The 20,893-nt window shown below is 44.6% G+C and overlaps 1 protein-coding gene across 1 annotated transcript in view; it reads left to right on the top strand.

The window, feature by feature from the left end:
• Positions 1-11,317: 11,317 nt before the first annotated feature.
• LOC126212729 (uncharacterized) overlaps positions 11,318-20,893 on the top strand; it is a 173,109-nt gene continuing 163,533 nt past the window's right edge. Inside the window, exon 1 of the mRNA XM_049940140.1 lies at positions 11,318-11,486. Within this exon, the coding sequence (XP_049796097.1) occupies positions 11,318-11,486 (169 nt within the window). The remainder of the gene's footprint in view (positions 11,487-20,893) is intronic.

Genomic DNA, 20,893 nt, shown 5'->3' with positions numbered 1-20,893 from the left:
GATATTACAGCAAGTATATTATTAAAGATCCCAATACCACAACAGATAAATGCAGACTTTGCAAACAACAAATAGAAACAGTAGATCACATCACAAGCGGATGTACAATACTAGCAAATACAGAATACCCCAGAAGACATGACAATGTAGCAAAAATAATTCATCAACAGCTTGCCTTACAACATAAGCTTATAAAACAACACGTTCCCACATACAAGTATGCACCACAAAATGTACTGGCGAATGATGAATACAAATTATACTGGAACAGAACCATTATAACAGATAAAACAACACCACATAACAAACCTGACATCACACTCACCAATAAAAAGAAGAAATTAACACAACTAATCGAAATATCCATACCCAATACAACAAATATACAAAAGAAAACAGGAGAAAAAATTGAAAAATACATCCAACTGGCTGAGGAAGTCAAGGACATGTGGCATCAGGATAAAGTTGACATTATACCAATTATACTATCAACTAGATGAGTTATACCACACAATATCCACCTGTACATCAATGCAATACAGCTACATCCAAACTTATATATACAACTACAGAAATCCGTAATTATTGATACATGTTCAATTACCCGAAAGTTCCTAAATGCAATATAACATATACCGTACAGTTAAAAGGAAGTCATGCTTGATCAAGGTCCGCGTCACTTTTCATTTTTGACCAGACGTAACGTCTGAGAAAGGAAAGAAATAATAATGTCATTACGTACGCTGCCGGGTCCTAAAATCAACTTGACTGGATATTTCGGCGATGCAGCTGTTCGCCATCTCCAGGAGAATGCTGCTTCTGCTGATGAGTCCCGCGGAGAACTGACACCAGGCTGCAAATCGATGTCCTATATAGGCCACCGTTCAGTACACAGCGCATGCGCCGCCCATCACGGTTGCTGCCCTCCAAGACAGGAAGGTGACGCCGCCCTTAGTGGAACACTGTTGGCAACGATATATCGCACTCAGGGCCGCACCGAAAAACGTTCAATTTTGATGCGAGACAACACAGGATTCCACGTCTTGCTAAGAGGAAACCCACTGGCACTGTTGATTAAATATCCGCCAACCTAATTTCAATCGCCTCTTTATAGACACTGTTCCAAAAACCGGAAATGTAGGTAACTTCCTGGCAGATTAAAACTGTGTGCTGGGCCGAGACTCGAACTCGGGACCAGCGCACACTCCGCTGCAGAGTGAAAATCTCATTCTGGAAACATCCCCCAGGCTGTGGCTAAGCCATGTCTCCGCCATATCCTTTCTTTCAGGAGTGCTAGTTGTGCAAGGTTCGCAGGAGAGCTTCTGTAAAGTTTGGAAGCTAGGAGATGAGGTACTGGCAGAAGTAAAGCTGTGAGGACGGGGCGTGAGTCGTGCTTGGGTAGCTCAGTTGGTAGAACACTTGCCCTCGAAAGGCAAAGGTCCCGGGTTCGAGTCTCGGCCCGGCACACAGTTTTAATCTGCCAGGAAGTTTCATATCAGCGCACACTCCGCTGCAGAGTGAAAATCTCATTCTACCACAGTTTCATCAAATTCCCTACTGCGTCCCTCATTTAGGCAGTGTTCTGCTACTGCCGATTTTTCCAGCTGTTGTAGCCTCGTATGACGGCGATGTTCAACACACCTGTCATGCACTGTGCGAATCGAACGGCGAATGTAAGCTTTCCCACATTGACACGGAATTTTGTACACACCGGGTTTCCTAATCATCTTTCACAGAGCCGAGTATGTGGACGCAACACAGTCTTAATGTTAAAATTCCTTAAAATTCGTCGAATCTTAAACGATATGCCTCCAGCGTAAGGAAGAAAGGCCACCGATCTATGTCCCTCTTCATGCACCTCCGGAGATGGTCCAAACTCCATAGCCCGACGAATCTGCTTCTCGGAGCATCTATTTTCCTTAAAAACAGCCATTAGATGCGCAAGTTCTTGGGTTAATCTATCCGCGTCGGAAATGGCATAGTGCTCTCAGAAGTAGCTTCACTTGTCGCGAAATTGAAGTAGATACTTCCTGCGAGTTAGTATGGGCAGAGGTCAATGCTGGCAACCGGAATAAAACAGTAATTGGATACTTTTACCGACCTCCCAATTCATATAATGCAGCTGCTGAAAGGTTCAAAGAAAACTTGAGTTTGACTTCAAACGCGTACCCGACTCATACGACAATAGTTGGTGGTGACTTTAATTTATCCTCGATATGTTGGCGAAAATATACTCTCCTGGAAATGGAAAAAAGAACACATTGACACCGGTGTGTCAGACCCACCATACTTGCTCCGGACACTGCGAGAGGGCTGTACAAGCAATGATCACACGCACGGCACAGCGGACACACCAGGAACCGCGGTGTTGGCCGTCGAATGGCGCTAGCTGCGCAGCATTTGTGCACCGCCGCCGTCAGTGTCAGCCAATTTGCCGTGGCATACGGAGCTCCATCGCAGTCTTTAACACTGGTAGCATGCCGCGACAGCGTGGACGTGAACCGTATGTGCAGTTGACGGACTTTGAGCGAGGGCGTATAGTGGGCATGCGGGAGGCCGGGTGGACGTACCGCCGAATTGCTCAACACGTGGGGCGTGAGGTCTCCACAGTACATCGATGTTGTCGCCAGTGGTCGGCGGAAGGTGCACGTGCCCGTCGACCTGGGACCGGACCGCAGCGACGCACGGATGCACGCCAAGACCGTAGGATCCTACACAGTGCCGTAGGGGACCGCACCGCCACTTCCCAGCAAATTAGGGACACTGTTGCTCCTGGGGTATCGGCGAGGACCATTCGCAACCGTCTCCACGAAGCTGGGCTACGGTCCCGCACACCGTTAGGCCGTCTTCCGCTCACGCCCCAACATCGTGCAGCCCGCCTCCAGTGGTGTCGCGACAGGCGTGAATGGAGGGACAAATGGAGACGTGTCGTCTTCAGCGATGAGAGTCGCTTCTGCCTTGGTGCCAATGATGGTCGTATGCGTGTTTGGCGCCGTGCAGGTGAGCGCCACAATCAGGACTGCATACGACCGAGGCACACAGGGCCAACACCCGGCATCATGGTGTGGGGAGCGATCTCCTACACTGGCCGTACACCGCTGGTGATCGTCGAGGGGACACTGAATAGTGCACGGTACATCCAAACCGTCATCGAACCCATCGTTCTACCATTCCTAGACCGGCAAGGGAACTTGCTGTTCCAACAGGACAATGCACGTCCGCATGTATCCCGTGCCACCCAACATGCTCTAGAAGGTGTAAGTCAACTACCCTGGCCAGCAAGATCTCCGGATCTGTCCCCCATTGAGCATGTTTGGGACTGGATGAAGCGTCGTCTCACGCGGTCTGGACGTCCAGCACGAACGCTGGTCCAACTGAGGCGCCAGGTGGAAATGGCATGGCAAGCCGTTCCACAGGACTACATCCAGCATCTCTACGATCGTCTCCATGGGAGAATAGCAGCCTGCATTGCTGCGAAAGGTGGATATACACTGTACTAGTGCCGACATTGTGCATTCTCTGTTGCCTGTGTCTATGTGCCTGTGGTTCTGTCAGTGTGATCATGTGATGTATCTGACCCCAGGAATGTGTCAATAAAGTTTCCCCTTCCTGGGACAATGAATTCACGGTGTTCTTATTTCAATTTCCAGGAGTGTATGTTTAATTCCGGAGGTACGCACAAAATATCATCCGAAATTGTGCTAAACGCAATCTCTGAAAATTATTTCGAGCAGTTAGCTCATGAGCCCACGCGAATAGTAAACGGTTGTGAAAGCACACTTGACCTCTCAGCAACAAATAATCCTGAGTTAATAACCAGCATCAAAACAGATTCAGGGTTAATTAACACAGCGCTGTCGTAGCGAGACTGAATATTATAATCCCCAAATCCTCGAAAAATAAACGAAAAACATGCCTATTCAAAAAAGCAGACAAAAATTCACTTCACGCCTTCCTGAGAGACAATCTCCACTCATTCCAAATTAATAATGTAAATGTAGACCAGATATGGTTTAAATTCAAAGAAATAGTATCGGCGGAAATAGAGAGATTCATACCAAATAAATTAACAAACGACGGAGCTGATCCTCCTTGGTACACATAACGGGTTAGAACACTGTTGTAGAAACAGCGAAACAAACATGCCAAATTTAAACAGACGCAAAATCCCGAAGATTGGCGATCTTTTACAGAAATTCGAAATTTAGTGCGAACTTGAATGCGAGATGCTTATAACAGTTTTCACAACAAAACTTTGTCTCGAAACCTGGCAGAAAATCAAAAGAGATTCTTGTCGTTATGTGAAGTATGTTAGCGGTAAGAAACAATCAATGCCTTCTCTGCGCGATAGCAATGGAGATACTATAGAAGACAGTGCTGCCAAAGCAGAGTTACTAAACACAGCCTTCCGAAATGCCTCCACAAAAGAAGTACATATTCCAGAATTCTACGTAAGTAACGTAGGATTAAGAATAGTGAAGCAACTTAAATCACTTAATAAAAGCAAGCCTTCTGGTCCAGAAGTTATACCAATTAGCTCCATGCTAACAATCATATACAACCGTTCGCTCGACAAAAGATCAGTACCCAAAGACTGGAAAGTTGCACAGGTCACACCAATATTCAAGAAAGGTAGTAGGAGTAATCCAATAAATTACAGGCCCATATCGATAACGTCAATATGCAGCAGAATTTTGGAATATGTATTGTGTTCGAACATTATGAAATACCTCGAAGAAAACGGTCTATTGACACACAGTCAACATGGGTTTAGAAAACTTCGTTCCTGTGAAACACAACTAGCTTTTTACTCGTATGAAGTGTTGAGTGCTATTGACAAGTGATTTCACATCGATTCAGTATTTGTCGATTTCCGGAAGGCTTTTGACACTGTACCACACAAGCGGATCGTTGTGAAATTACGTACTCATGGAATATCGTCAGTTATGTGGCTGGATTTGTGATATCCTCTCAGAGAGGTCACAGTACGTAGTAATTGACGGAAAGTCATCGAATAAAATAGAAGTGATTTATGGCGTTCCCCAAAGAAATGTTATAGAGCCTTTGCTGTTTTTTATCTACATAAATGATTTGGGAGACAATCTGAGCAGCCGTCTTCGGTTGTTTGCAGATGACGCTTCCGTTTATCGACTAATAAAGTCATCAGAAGATCAAAACAAACTGCAAAACGATTTAGAAAAGATATCTGAATGGTGCGAAAAGTGGCAGTTGACCCTAAATAACGAAAAGTGTGAGCTCATCCACATGAGTACGAAAAGGTACTCGTTAAACTTCGGTTACACAGTAAATCAGTCTAATCTAAAAGCCGTAAATTCAACTAAATACCTAGGTATTACAATTACGAACAACTTAAATTGGAAGGAACACATAGAAAATGTTGTGGGGAAGGGTAACCAAAGACTGCGTTTCATTGGCACGACACTTAGAAAATGTAACAGACCTACTAAGGAGACTGCCTACACTAGCTTGTCCGTCCTCTTTTAGAATACTGCTGCGCGGTGTGGGATCCTAACCAGATAGGACTGACGGAGTTCATCGAAAAAGTTCAAAGAAAGGCAGCATTATCGCGAAATATGGGAGAGAGTGTCACAGAAATGATACAGGATTTGGGCTGGACAACATCAAAAGGAAGGCGTTTTTCGTTGCGACGGAATCTTCTCACGAAATTCCAATCACCAACTTTCTGGGCGGCCGTTGTGTCCACGCGGTTCTAGGCGCTTCAGTCCGGTACCGCGCGACTGCTACGGTCGCAGGTTCGAATCCTGCCTCGGGCATGGATGTGTGTGATGTCCTTAGATTAGTTATGTTTAAGTAGTTCTAAGTTCTAGGGAACTGATGACCTCAGAAGTTAGGTCCCATAGTGCTCAGAGTCATTTGAACCATTTTTGAACCAACTTTCTCCTCCGAATGCGAAAATATTTTGTTGACACTGACCTACGTAGGGAGCAATGATCACCACGATAAAATAAGGAAAATCAGAGCTCGTACGGAAAGATATAGGTGTTCGTTGTTTCCGCGCGCTATTCGAGATTGGAATAATAGAGAATTGTGAAGGTGGTTGGATGAACTGTCTGCCAGGCACTTAAATGTGATTTGCTCAGTATCCATGTAGATGTATACGAGGTGTGGCTAGAAAAAAACCGGACTAGTACTGGTGAAACAATAAAACGAATGCAATAAGGCTGAAAGTCGCGTGGCCTGTCACGTGACTCTCGCTCCGCCTACTGCTCGAGTTTCATCTGCCTCCTGCACTCAGTCTGCCCGTGGCGTCTGTTTTAAGTAGTTGACGTTTTGTCTGTGCGTCGGAAAATGTTGAGTGTACAGAAAGAACAGCGTGTTAACATCAAATTTTGTTTCAAACTAGGAAAATCTGCAAGTGAAACGTTTGTAATGTTACAACAAGTGTACGGCGATGAATGTTTATCGCGAACACAAGTGTTTGAGTGGTTTAAACGATTTAAAGATGGCCGCGAAGACACCAGTGATGACACTCGCACTGGCAGACCATTGTCAGCAAAAACTGATGCAAACATTGAAAAAATCGGTAAACTTGTTCGACAAGACCGCCGTTCAACAATCAGAGCAGTGTCTGAGTTAACAGGAGTTGACAAGGAAAGTGTTAGGCAGATTCTTCATGAAAGTTTCAACATGAACAAAGTGTGTTCAAAAATGGTTCCAAAGTGTCTCACAATTGAACAGAAGGAACGCCGAAGAATGATTTGTTCTGACATCCTGGAAAACATTGAAAGTGATCCCACCTTCTTACAAAATGTTATTACTTGCGATGAATCGTGGTTTTTTACTTACGATCCCGAAACTAAACGCCAATCGATGCATTGGAAAACTCCTGGTTCTCCACGACAAAAAAAAGCACGAATGTTAAAATCGAAATTCAAGGCAATGGTGATTGTTTTTTTTTTGACATCAAAGGGATTGTGCACATTGATTGGGTACCAGAGGGACAAACAGTGAATCAGCATTACTACATTAGCGTCCTGGCTACCCTACGTGAGCGAGTACGGAGAAAACGGAACGATTTGTGGAGAAAAAAGTCACGGATCCTTCACCAAGACAATGCCCCAGCTCACAGTGCGTTGTCAGTGAAGACGTTTTTGGCAAAACACAACATTCCCATCTTAGATCATCCACCCTACTCACCTGATATGGCCCCCTGTGACTTTTTTCTTTTCCCTAAAGTCAAGTCAGCTTTGAAAGGAACTAGATTTGAGACTGTTGAAGCAGTAAAAGAAAAAGCGACGGAAGTAATGTATGGACTTACCGAAAATGATCTGCAGCATTGCTATGAACAGTGGAAAATTCGTATGGAGCGGTGTAGAGACCGAGGAGGAGAGTACATTGAAGGAGATAATATGAAATTATATATAATTGAAAATAAATGGCCGGCCGAAGTGGCCGTGCGGTTAAAGGCGCTGCAGTCTGGAACCGCAAGACCGCTACGGTCGCAGGTTCGAATCCTGCCTCGGGCATGGATGTTTGTGATGTCCTTAGGTTACTTAGGTTTAACTAGTTCTAAGTTCTAGGGGACTAATGACCTCAGCAGTTGAGTCCCATAGTGCTCAGAGCCATTTGAACCATTTGAGCCATTTGTAAATAAATGTTTTTTCCAGCATCAGTCCGGTTTTTTTCTAGCCGCACCTCGTATGAATACACATGCCTACACCAGTTTCTTTGGTGCTTCAGTGTACGTTGGTCATCAGTCATTGTGAAAAACAAATTTATTTTTACTACAGGAGAAATTATCCAACGGCCTTGCCTCAGTGGTAACACCGATTCCCGTCAGATCACCGGAGTTAAGCGCTGTCGGGCTGGGCTAGCACTTGGATAGTTGACCATCCGGTCTGCCGTGCGCTGTTGGCTAGCGGGGTGCACTCATCCCTTGTGAGTCAAACTGAGGAGCTGCTTGATTGAGGAGTAGCGGCTTCGGTCTCCGAAACTGACAAACGGCCGGGAGAGCAGTGTGCTGACCACATGCCCCGACCCCCCCCCCCCCCCCCCCCCACATCTACATCTACATACATACTCCGCAATCCACCATACGGTGCGTGGCGGAGGGTACCTCGTACCACAACTAGCATCTTCTCTCCCTGTTCCACTCCCAAACAGAACGAGGGAAAAATGACTGCCTATATGCCTCTGTACGAGCCCTGATCTCTCTTATCGTTGTGGTCTTTCCGCGAAATGTAAGGTGGCGGCAGTAAAATTGTACTGCAGTCAGCCTCAAATGCTGGTTCTCTAAATTTCCTCAGTAGCGATTCACGAAAAGAACGCCTCCTTTCCTCTAGAGACTCTCACCCGAGTTCCTGAAGCATTTCCGTAACACTCGCGTGATGATCAAACCTACCAGTAACAAATCTAGCAGCCCGCCTCTGAATTGCTTCTATGTCCTCCCTCAATCCGACCTGATAGGGGCCCCAAACGCTCGAGCAGTACTCAAGAATAGACCGTATTAGTGTTTTATAAGCGGTCTCCTTTACAGATGAACCACATCTTCCCAAAATTCTACCAATGAACCGAAGACGACTATCCGCCTTCCCCACAACTGCCATTACATGCTTGTCCCACTTCATATCGCTCTGCAATGTTACGCCCAAATATTTAATCGACGTGACTGTGTCGAGCGCTACACTTCTAATGGAGTATTCAAACATTACAGGATTCTTTTTCCTATTCATCTGCATTAATTTACATTTATCTACATTTAGAGTTAGCTGCCATTCTTTACACCAATCACAAATCCTGTCCAAGTCATCTCGTATCCTCCTACAGTCACTCAACAACGACACCTTCCCGTACACCACAGCATCATCAGCAAACAGCCGCACACTGTGTAAGTAGGCTGTATAGGTTTTTTTATTGGTAACGCCACGTAGCGCTCTGTATGAAAATCACTGGCTGTGCTGTGTGCAGTCTGTGGCTGGTTTCCATTGTTGTTGGCTATTGTAGTGTTGGGCAGTTGGCTGTTAACAGCGCGTAGCGTTGTGCAGTAGGAGGTGAGCCGCCAGCAGTGGTGGATGTGGGGAGAGAGATGGCGGAGTTTTGAGAGCGGATGTCTGGACGTGTGTCCATCAGAGACAGTAAATTTGTAAGACTGGATGTCATGACCTGCTATATACATTTTGACTTTTGAACACTATTAAGGTAAATACATTGTTTGTTCTTTATCAAAATCTTTCATTTGCTAACTATGCCTATCGGTGCTTGGTGCCTTCAGTAGTTTGAATCTTTTATTTAGGTGGCAGTATTGGCGCTCGCTGTATTGCAGTAGTCTGAGTAACGAAGATTTTTGTGAGGTAAGTGATTCATGAAAGGTATAGGTTATTGTTAGTCAGGGCCATTCTTTTGTAGGGATTATTAAAAGTCAGATTGCGTTGTGCTAAAAATACTGTGTGTCGGTTTAAGCACAGTCATTTATAATTTTTCTAAGGGGACGTTTCAACTGCTATCCACCCTATCCAAAAGATCATTTATGTAGATGGAAAACAACAGCGGACCTACCACACTTCCCTGGGGCACTCCAGATGATACCCTCACATCCGATTACGCCTGTGTGCTAAGGATGACACGGCGGTCGGTCGGTGCGGCTGAGTGGACGGAGTTTACGCTACGTTTACATAGGAGCACCCAGTTCGGAATTCAGTGCTAAACATGGACAGGCCTTGCCATTTTTGTTGCAGTAACCCAGCACGTCCTGTCTTTCCCACAAGCGGCAGATGCGCACACAAAACGAAGCAATATACAGGGTGATTCAAAAAGAATACCACAACTTTAGGAATTTAAAACTCTGCAACGACAAAAGGCAGAGCTAAGCACTATCTGTCGGCGAATTAAGGGAGCTATAAAGTTTCATTTAGTTGTACATTTGTTCGCTTGAGGCGCTGTTGACTAGGCGTCAGCGTCAGTTGATGCTAAGATGGCGACCGCTCAACAGAAAGCTTTTTATGTTATTGAGTACGGCAGAAGTGAATCGCCAACAGTTGTTCAGCGTGCATTTCGAACGAAGTATGGTGTTAAACCTCCTGAAAGGTGGTGTATTAAATGTTGGTACAAACAGTTTACAGAGAATGGGTGTTTGTGCAAAGGGAAAAGTTCTGGACGGCCGAGAACGAGTGATGAAAATGTAGCACGCATCCAGCAAGCATTTGTTCGCAGCCCAGGAAAATCGACTCGCAGAGCTAGCAGAGAGCTGCAAATTCCACAATCAACTGTATGGAGAGTCGTACGAAAAAGGTTAGTTATGAAACCTTATCGTCTGAAATTGGTTCAAGCACTGTCTGCAGCTGATAAGATTAAAAGAATCGATTTCTGTGATTTTATCCTTGCTCAAATGGAAACATCAATCTTTCGTTTCAAAGATTGTGTTTAGTGATGAAGCAACTTTCCACAATAACGGGAAAGTCAACCGTCACAATGTCTGTATATGGGGCACTGAGAATCCGCGGGAAACAACTCAGTATGGACGTGACTCGCCTAAGGTGAACGTTTTCTGTGCCATTTCAGCCAATAAAGTTTTTGGTCCCTGTTTCCTCGAAGGTGCTACTGTAACTGGACTACAGTATCTGGAGATGTTAGAGAATTGGCTGTTCCCTCAGCTCGAACAAGAAGCACAACAATTCATATTTCAGCAGGATGGAGCGCCACCACATCGGCACTTATCTGTCCCTAACTACCTGAACGTCAACTACCCGAGGCGATGGATCGGCCGCCAGACAGCCCGTGACAGAGCACTTCATCACTGGCCTCCAAGAAGCCCTGATCTTACCCCCTGCGATTTTTTCTTATGGGGGTATGTTAAGGATATGGTGTTTCGGCCACCTCTCCCAGCCACAATTGATGATTTGAAACGAGAAATAACAGCAGCTATCCAAACTGTTACGCCTGATATGCTACAGAGAGTGTGGAACGAGTTGGAGTATCGGGTTGATATTGCTCGTGTGTCTGGAGGGGGTCATATTGAACATCTCTGAACTTGTTTTTGAGTAAAAAAAAAACCTTCTTAAATACTCTTTGTAATGATGTATAACAGAAGGTTATATTATGTTTCTTTCATTAAATACACATTTTTAAAGTTGTGGTATTCTTTTTGAATCACCCTGTATTTGTATGAAGACCGTGTGTTGGCAGCTGGTCACTCTCACGCCAGACAGGAATGTGCCTGCGGTAGTGACGAGAGACGTCACACTTCCTGTGGTTTAGTCGTCCTGCGGTAGATTTCCGCCACGCTAGTCGTTATATTGTTTCTCTGCTTCTGTTTGCTCTCCAGTATCCTCCGCAGACGATGGATCCGGTAGTTGCGTCGCTCGTCGCTCTGCTGGTGACAAATGGGACCTCGGTGCTGGACTGCACCTGCGTCCACCTCAACGACATGGCCGACCGCGAAAGCCACTGGCTACACAGAGTCAGCGACGGCGAACTAGACATATGGAAGCACCAATGTCAATATTTCGGTAAGTGCTTTTCCGCGCAGTACGGATTCCCAAAGCAGTATGTACAGTGTATTCTTCAACCACTCGGAGGCGGCTCGAGATGCACACGCTATTATCAAAGCAGGTCACACGTTTCCAGCCCGACTATGTTTATCAGGGGCAGACTGCACTTCATTGTCAACCTTTTCGGTCAGTGGACTTTGTTCACACTTTCACGAGTGGAAAGATTCGAGGCGGTTTTTTTTAAGTAAGTACCGTTTTGAAATTTAAAAAAAGACGTACTAAGATATCTCAATAATTTTATTTTTACATGAAATCCTGTACCTTAAGCTACTTTTCTACACGGTGAAAAAGTATTTAAACCGACAAACTCTGGGAGGTTATAGTTGTTGTTGTGGTCTTCAGTCCTGAGACTGTTTTGATGCAGCTCTCCATGCTACTCTATCCTGTGCAAGCTTCTTCATCTCCCAGTACCTACTGCAGCCTACATCCTTCTGAATCTGCTTAGTGTATTCATCTCTGGGCTCCCTCCACGCTGCCCTCCAATACTAAATTGGTGATCCCTTGATGCCTCAGAACATGTCCTACCAACCGATCTCTTCTTCTAGTCAAGTTGTGCCACCAACTCCTCTTCTCCCCAATTCTATTCAATACCTCCTCATTAGTTATGTGATCTACCCATCTAATCTTCAGCATTCTTCTGTAGCACCACATTTCGAAAGCTTCTATTCTCTTCTTGTCTAAACTACTTATCGTCCACGTTTCACTTCCATACATGGCTACACTCCATATAGGGGACATCAAAACAAATATTTTTCCCTAATGTCATTTTTTCCTATGAGGAGTATTTAAACCGCTAGAGGATTTGCCTCTGGCGGCAAGTTAATTAAACCAAGAAACACTTTTCCATTTTTTTATGACCAAGAGACAACACATTGACACAGCCCAATTTCAGTTACAGTAGATTTTCAAAAATGCCTCCATTGACACGTAAACTAAGGTTACGCCGTCGGATCATGTTCTGTGTGACACGGGCAAAAGCCCCAGGAGTATCCTGAATTGCTCCTGCTGCTGCTACTATCCGGGCAACCAGATCTACTTCTGATGCAACAGGAGTTCCGCAAACAACTCTCCCCACTCAAAAAAGTCCAGAGGGGACATATCTGGGGATCGAGCAGGCCACGGTACAGGACCACTTCTGCCAATCCACGTTTCTGGGAACCGTCCGTCCGGGAATCGACGCACATGACGACTGAAATGTGCCGGCGCCCCGTCACGTTGGAACCACATGCGTTGTCTTGTAGGGAGCCAGCAATTCTGGCAATGCTCTGGCGAGAAAATTATAATAGCGCCTGCCATTTAATGGTCTAGGTAGCAGATACGGCCCAATTAAACAGTCTCCAACAACACCGACCCTCACATTAACGAAGGACCGCACTTGATGAGTGCTAGTAACTGTAGCCTGTGGGTTGTCCTCACTGCAAACATGCGAATTGTGCATGTTGAAGACTCCACCACGCCCGAACGTTGCTTCATCGGTAAACAAGACAGAGGATGGAAAAGTAGGATGCATTTCACACTGTTCCAGGTACCACAGCGAAAATTGCGCTCTGTGTTGATAATCAACTGGTTCCAGGTTGTGGACACGCTGTAAGTGAAATGGAAGCAACAATTGCTCTTAAAGGGCTGTTCTTACATTCGTCTGATTCGTCCCCATGTTTAATGCAATTGCACGAGTGCCGATTGAAGGATCCCGCTCCACATGCTACAAGACAGCTTCCTCAAATTGCAGCGTTCTTACCGTGCGACGGTGTCCCTGTTCAGGTGATCTGCTAAATAACCCGGTCTCACGCAGACGTTGGTACACAGCAGCAAAGGTCGTATGATGTGGGATACGGTGATTAGGATATTGTTGTTGATGAACCCGCTGTGCAGCTCGTCCATTGTGGTGCGCTACGCAGTATGCACCAACTATATCAGTGTACTGCTTCCAGGTGTATCACTCCATTAGTAAACAGAGACAATGCACCACTACACTGGTGGACAGCACTTGCCTACAGATGAAGAGGGTAATACGCCTTCTAACAACTGAAGAGCGTAATACGGCCTCCACCGGTTTAAATAATCCTCCTAGGAAAAAATGACATTACAGAAAAATATTTGTTTTGATGTCCCCTTCAACCTCCCAGACTTTGTCGGTTTAAATAGTTTTCACCCTGTGTATAATTTCCGTCAATATTGAGGCACTTGTCATAGCGTTGTACCTGTTTTTGAATACCCTCCTCAAAGAAGCCTGCCGCCTGACTTGTTAACCATTGCATCACCACTGTTTTCGTCATCGTCTTGAAGACGCTGACCACCCGGGTGTTTCTTCAAGTGCAGGAACAGATGGTAGTTCGGGATTGGGTTGTTTGGGGGAAGAGACCAGACAGCAAGGTCATCGATCTCATCGGATTAGGGAAGGACGGGCAAGGAAGTCGGCCGTGCCCTTTCAAAGGAACCATCCCGGTATTTGCTTGGAGCGATTTAGGGAAATCACGGAAAACCTAAATCAGGATGGCCGGACGCGGGATTGAAGCGTCGTCCTCCCGAATGCGAGTCCAGTGTGCTAGCCACTGCGCCACCTCGCTCGGTGGTACAGATGGCAGTCACTGGGCGCAAGATCGGGGCTGTACGGAGGATGATCTAGAGTTTCTCATCGAAAAAATGTAATGAGATCTTTGGTCTGATTCGTCACATGCGGACGGGCATTGTCTTGCAGCAAAACGATGCCCTTGCTCAACTTCCGTGGACTGTTGCTTTGATTCTGGTGTGACGTCGGCCACCCACGTTTCATCGCCCGTAACAATTTGGCTTAAGAAATCATCACCGTCGTTGTGGCACCGCTCAAGGAAAGTCAATGCACTGTCTACACGTTTGGTTTTGTGCACATCCGTCAACATTTCCGGTACCCAACGTGCGCACAATTTTCGGTAATTCAAGTGTTCGGTCACAATGCCATACAAAACTCTACGAGAAACATTAGGAAAGTCATCCCGCAAGGAGGAAATCGTAAAGCGTCTGTTTTCTCGCACCTTATTATCCACTTCCTGCACCAAACTTTCGTTAACGACCGAAGGACGTCCACTCCGTTGTTCATCGTGTACATTTGTGCGGCCATCTTTAAATGCTCTCACCCACTTTCTTATCATTCCATCACTCATAAAGTTTTCTCCGTAAACTCCACAGATCTCACTATGTATATCGATCGGTTTTAGGCCTTTAGCACTAAGAAATCTTATAGCAGCCCGTACTTCACAGTCGGCGAGACTCACGATTATCGGAGGCATCTTAAGCACTCAGTACACAACGTAAACAAGGAAGAATCACACTGTAATGGCGTGAGAGCGTACATTAAGGTACAGGCTGAAACCTTCCCGTCTCCTCTATATCTCTTTTTTGTTACGCAACTTTCCCTTTTACAATAACCTATGAAACCTTCCCTTAGGATTTCTACCTCTTGCTTTGTAATAACAAATGAAATCTTCCCATTGAAATTAATTCTCTTTCTCAATCTTCGCATAGAAATTTAAATGCTGCTTATTAAAAGTTATTTTCTGATTATGTCGACGGAACATAGAATGCGTCGTCGTCGTGGCCCTCAGTCGTTACCTGCAATAACCCAAAACTGTTCCTTACCTTTTTTATTGTTACTGGATCGCCATCTGACTGCTACATCAAACTGCGACATGAATATACTTACTCTGTTCTACTATACTCTATTAGCTGCTGGTGGGCTGTCATAATAAGTGGCTGTATTTATTACCAAAGCTGACGTTATTCTTTAATAGCAAAGCTGACGTTATTCTTTAATTAATTTCACTGAAGCTACGTAATTTATAGTTAAACTTTTTCTTGACAACAATAAATTTTTGCGAAGTTTTACGTTGATGGTTTTTGAGACGGATTATAATCACTAATGCAATAGTGCTGGCAAAAATTAATTATATTCTGAATGAAATGGTTTTACAAACGTTCAAGTGGGACTTACTTTTTACAATAATCTTACAACTAGCATTGCGCAAACATACCTTCAGTAGTCTTGAATTTCTCAAAAAATTAATTCAATAATATTAGTTCCTCTTATGATAATAGTTAGCTGATGTCTCTGTACATCCGTTTATAATCTCTTATAAGTCACAGCTGGTGGCTGGCAGGCACACCGCTCCTCTCAACCTCTCGCTTCAGACCTGCTACCGACTCGCTTCTCGCTTACTACTGACTTCCTACGAACGCTAAAGTGCGGTCTCTCCTGCCAAAAATGCTTTATGGTGCAGGCAATCCCTGCTACCATTACAAAATGTATCAATGCGCGGTCTTTCCCGCTCTTTTCTTAAAATGTATCCATACGCGGTCTCTCCCGCCCTTTTTAAAACTATATCAATGTGCGGTCTCTCCCGCCAACAATACTTTGGTGCAGACATTCCCTGCTGCCACAATTATTTCCTACATGACAAATATTAATTATTCCTACTTAATCCTATTAATAAAATATAAACATCTTTCATAAATTGTGGCTTGAGAATAGAAAATAGAAATATACACATCTTACAAGGCTTTCATGTAAAAATAAAATTATTGAGATATCTTAGCAAGTCCTTTTTTTTAATTTCAAAACGGTACCTACTTTAAAAAAAAAACACGCCTCGTATCTGAGACATGTATGGAGCAATGAATGGCGGCAGGTCTGTTACTTACCTGACGAGACACCCCGGGGTAAGCGCGGCGACAACTACGGGAAAAATACAGCTCAGAGGCTCATCCCAGCGATTAAAAGTAAGAAAAGAGTGCTATGCCTATTATAACACGTGTAGAACTATGAAAGCGGAATTTTCCTATAGATGGTCAGTGTACGGTCCGTGAGACCGCCTCTCGCCGGCCGAAGTGGCCGTGCGGTTCTAGGCGCTGCAGTCTGGAATCGCGAGACCGCTACGGTTGCAGGTTCGAATCCTGCCTGGGGCATGGATGTGTGTGACATCCTTAGGTTAGTTAGGTTTAACTAGTTCCAAGTTCTAGGGGACTGATGAGCTCAGAAGCTGAGTCCCATAGTGCTCAGAGCCATTGTTTTGAGACCGCCTCTGCAGCGCCCTCTTCTTCCTGTAACGGCTGACGACGACAGTCAACACACAGTAACCCAAGTTCCATACATCGGTATCCGTTTCAAACCAGTAAACATGTCGACTTCTGCGCCTATGAACTACGATTTGCGGACAGGGTTGGTCTTCTGTTGCCATTTGAAGAAAACTGCTGCAGAATCGCATCGAACGCTTGTCGAAGCTCTCAGCGAACATGCTCTTGGGGAAACACAGTGTTTCGAGTGGTGAAAAAAAATTTCGAAGTGGCGATTTTGACGTGAGGAACGACGAGTGCGGGAAACCAGCGAAAAAATTCGAACGAATTTCAGGCCTTATGAGTAACGTAGAATTACACTACTGGCAATTAAAATTGCTACACCAAGAAGAATTGCAGATGATAAACGGTATTCATTGCACAAATATATTATACTAGAACTCACATGTGATTACATTTTAATGCAATTTGGGTGCGTGGATCCTTAGAAATCAGCACCCAGAACAACCACCTCTGCCCATAATAACGGCCTTGATACGTCTGGGCATTGAGTCAAAAGAAGCTTGGATGGCGTGTACAGGTACAGCTGCCCACGCAGCTTCAACACGATACCACACTTCATCAAGAGTAGTGACTGGCGTATTGTGACGAGTCAGTTGCTCGGCCACCATTGACCAGACGTTTACAATTGATGAGAGATCTGGAGAATGTGCTGGCCAGGGCAGCAGTCGAACATTTTCTGTATCCAGAAAGGCCCGTACAGGACCTGCAACATGCGGTCGTGCATTATCCTGCTGAAATGTAGCGTTTCGCAGGGATCGAATGAAGGGTAGAGCCACGGGTCGTAACACATCTGAAATGTAACGTCCACTGTTCAAAGTGCCATCAATGCGAACAAGAGATGACCGAGGCGTGTAACCAATCGCACCTCATACCGTCACGCCGGGTGATACACCAGTACGCCAATGACGAATACACGCTTCCAATGTGCGTTCACCGAGACGTCGTCAAACACGCATGCGACCATCATGATACTGTAAACAGAACCTGGATTCATCCGAAAAAATGACACTTTGCCATTCGTGCATCCAGGTTCGTCGTCGAGTACACCATCGCAGGCGCTCCTGTCTGTGATGCAGCGTCAAGGGTAACCGCAGCCACGGTCTCCGAGGTGATAGTCCATCCTGCTGCAAACGTCGTGGAACTGTTCGTGCAGATGGTTGTTGTCTTGCAAACGTCCCCATCTGTTGACTCAGGGATCGAGACGTGGCTGCACGATCCGTTACAGCCGTGCTGATAGGATGCCTGTCATCTCGACTGCTAGTGATACGAGGCCGTTGGGATCCAGCACGGCGTTCCGTATTACCCTCCTGAACCCACCGATTTCATATTCTGCTTAACAGTGGTTGGATCTCGACCAACGCGAGCAGCAATGTCGCGATACGATAAAACGCAATCGCGATACGCTACAATCCGACCTGTATCACAGTCGGAAACGTGATGGCACGCATTTCTCCTCCTTACGCGAGGCATCACAACAGCGTTTCACCAGGCAACGCCAGTCAAATGCTGTTTGTGTATGAGAAATCGGTTGGAAACTTTCGTCATGTCAGCACGTTGTAGCTGTCGACACCGGCGCCAACCTTGTGTGAATGCTCTGTAAAGCAAATCATTTGCATATCACAGAATCTTTTTCCTGTCGGTTAAATTTCGCGTCTGTAGCACGTCATCTTAGTGGTGTAACAATTTTAATGTCTGGTGGTGTAAATATCCTCGGAGCATTGAAGCAGCTTAAATCACTTAATAAATGCAAGTCTTCTGGTCCAGACTGTATACCAATTAGGTTCCTTTCGGACTATACTGATGCATTAGCTCCATACTTAACAATCATATATAACGGTTCGCTCGACAAAAGATCAGTACCCAAAGACTGGAAAATTACACAGGTCACACGAATATTCAAGAAAGGTGGTAGGAGTAACCCAATGAACTACAGGTCCATATCGTTAACGTCGATATGCAGCAGGATTTTAGAACATATATTGTGTTCGAACATTATGGATTACCTCGAAGAAAACGGCCACACAGTCAACATGGGTTTAGAAAACATCGTTCCTGTGAAGCACAACTAGCTCTTTACTCGTATGAAGTGTTGAGAGCTACTGACAAGGGATTTCAGATCGATTCCGTATTCCTCGATTTCCGGAAGGCTTTTGACACTGTACCACACAAGCGGATCGTTGTGAAATTGTGTGCTCATGGAATATCGTCTCAGTTATGTGACTGGATTTGTGATATCCTCTCAGAGAGGTCACAGTACGTAGTAATTGACGGAAAGTCGTCGAGTCAAATAGAAATGATTTCTGGCGTTCCCCAAGGTAGTGTCATAGACCCTTTGCTGTTCCTTATCTACATAAACGATTTGGGTAGCAATCTGAGCAGCCGACTTCGGTTGTTTGCAGATGACGCTTTCGTTTATCGACTAATAAAGCCAGTCATCAGAAGATCAAAACAAACTGCAAAACGATTTAGAAAAGATATCTGAATGGTGCGAAAAGTGGCAGTTGACCCTAAATAACGAAAAGTGTGAGGTCATCCACATGAGTACGAAAAGGTACTCGTTAAACTTCGGTTACACAGTAAATCAGTCTAATCTAAAAGCCGTAAATTCAACTAAATACCTAGGTATTACAATTACGAACAATTTAAATTGGAAGTCTTCACGGTAAATGATGACAGCCTAAGTAGTTGCAGAATAAAGATTTATTATAATTCTTGACCAAGGTTTCGGTATATATAAATATACCTTCATCAGAAGTAAAAAATCTAAAATTACATCCTGCAAAGGAGATTAATAAAATAATTGTGCCAAAGGCGTCGTCAATAGTTAAGACATCATCTCCATTTGTACAACATGACTATGGACACAGGGTCAACGCGAACACAGTTTAGCACCAGTACTTCGCCTATGAGCTATCGTGACGAAACCTTGGTCAAGAATTTTAATAAATCTTTATCCTGCAACTGTTTTGGCTGTCATCATTTACCGTGAAGAATTTCAACAGTTGTTGTTCCAGATATGTTTAAAATCTTTAAATTGGAAGGAACATATAGAAAATGTTGTGGGGAAGGTTAACCAAAGACTGCGTTTCATTGGCAGGACACTTAGAAAATGTAACAGACCTACTAAGGAGACTCTTTTAGAACACTGCTGCGCGGTGTGGGATCCTTACAATAGGACTGACGGAGACATCGAAAAAGTTCAAAGAAAGGCAGCACGTTTTGTATTATCGCGAAATATGGGAGAGAGTGTCACAGAAATGATACAGGATTTGGGATGGACATCATTGAAAGAAAAGCGTTTATCGTTGCGACGGAATCTTCTCACGAAATTCCAATCACCAACTTTGTCCTCCGAATGCGAAAATATTTTGTAGACACTTACATAGGGAGGATAAAATAAGAGGAATCAGAGCTCGCCTTGAAAAATATAGGTGTTCATTCCTTCCGCGCGCCATACGAGATTGGAAGAATAGAGAATTGTGAAGGTGGTTCGATGAACCCTCTGCCAGGCACTTAAATGTGATTTGCAGAGTATCGATGTAGATGTAGATTGGATGAAGGTGATGCTCAAACTCAACAGGAACTCGCGGGACAATAGAATGTGATGCAGGAAGCCGTTTCTTTCGCTTCGGTTGAAAGCAATGGGAAAGGAGCAGAGAATGGGAAAATGGATTCCGCATGAAGTGAATGAAAGACAGCAAGCAACTTGTGAAGTGCTGCTCGCCAGATACAAGGGAAAGTCGTTTCTCCGTCGAATAGTGGAAAGTGATGAAAATTTGATATATTTTGAGAGTTGTAAGCGTCGTAAATGATGAGTGAATCCAGGCAAACCGTCGACATCCACTGCAAGACCAAATCTCTTTGCAGAGAGGACAATGCTCTGTGTTTGGTGTGATCAGAAGCGCGTCATCTGTTACGAGCTGCTAAAACGTGGTGAAACCGTTAACACTCATCGTTCCCAACAGCAATTGGTCGATTTAAATCGAGCATTACGAAAAAAACGACCAGAACAGATTAGATTAGTACTTGTTCCATAGACCGTGAATACGACACTTCGTAATGATGTGGAACGTGTCAGGTTAATGAAAGGTGTCTATACAAGATATTACATTACAGAAAACATTACATGACACTTAATATTTTTAATTTTTTTTTCTGCGGGTTTGGGAAATTACCCACTTACTATATCCAAAAATTCATCTAATGAGTAGAAGGAGTTGCCATTAAGAAATTCTTTTAATTTCCTTTTAAATGCT

The sequence above is a fragment of the Schistocerca nitens genome, chromosome 11 (genome assembly GCF_023898315.1).
Source record: "Schistocerca nitens isolate TAMUIC-IGC-003100 chromosome 11, iqSchNite1.1, whole genome shotgun sequence".
Lineage (NCBI taxonomy): Eukaryota > Metazoa > Arthropoda > Insecta > Orthoptera > Acrididae > Schistocerca > Schistocerca nitens.
The sequence above is the reverse complement of the archived record's forward strand: the minus strand, read 5'-3'. Positions and strand labels throughout refer to the sequence as shown.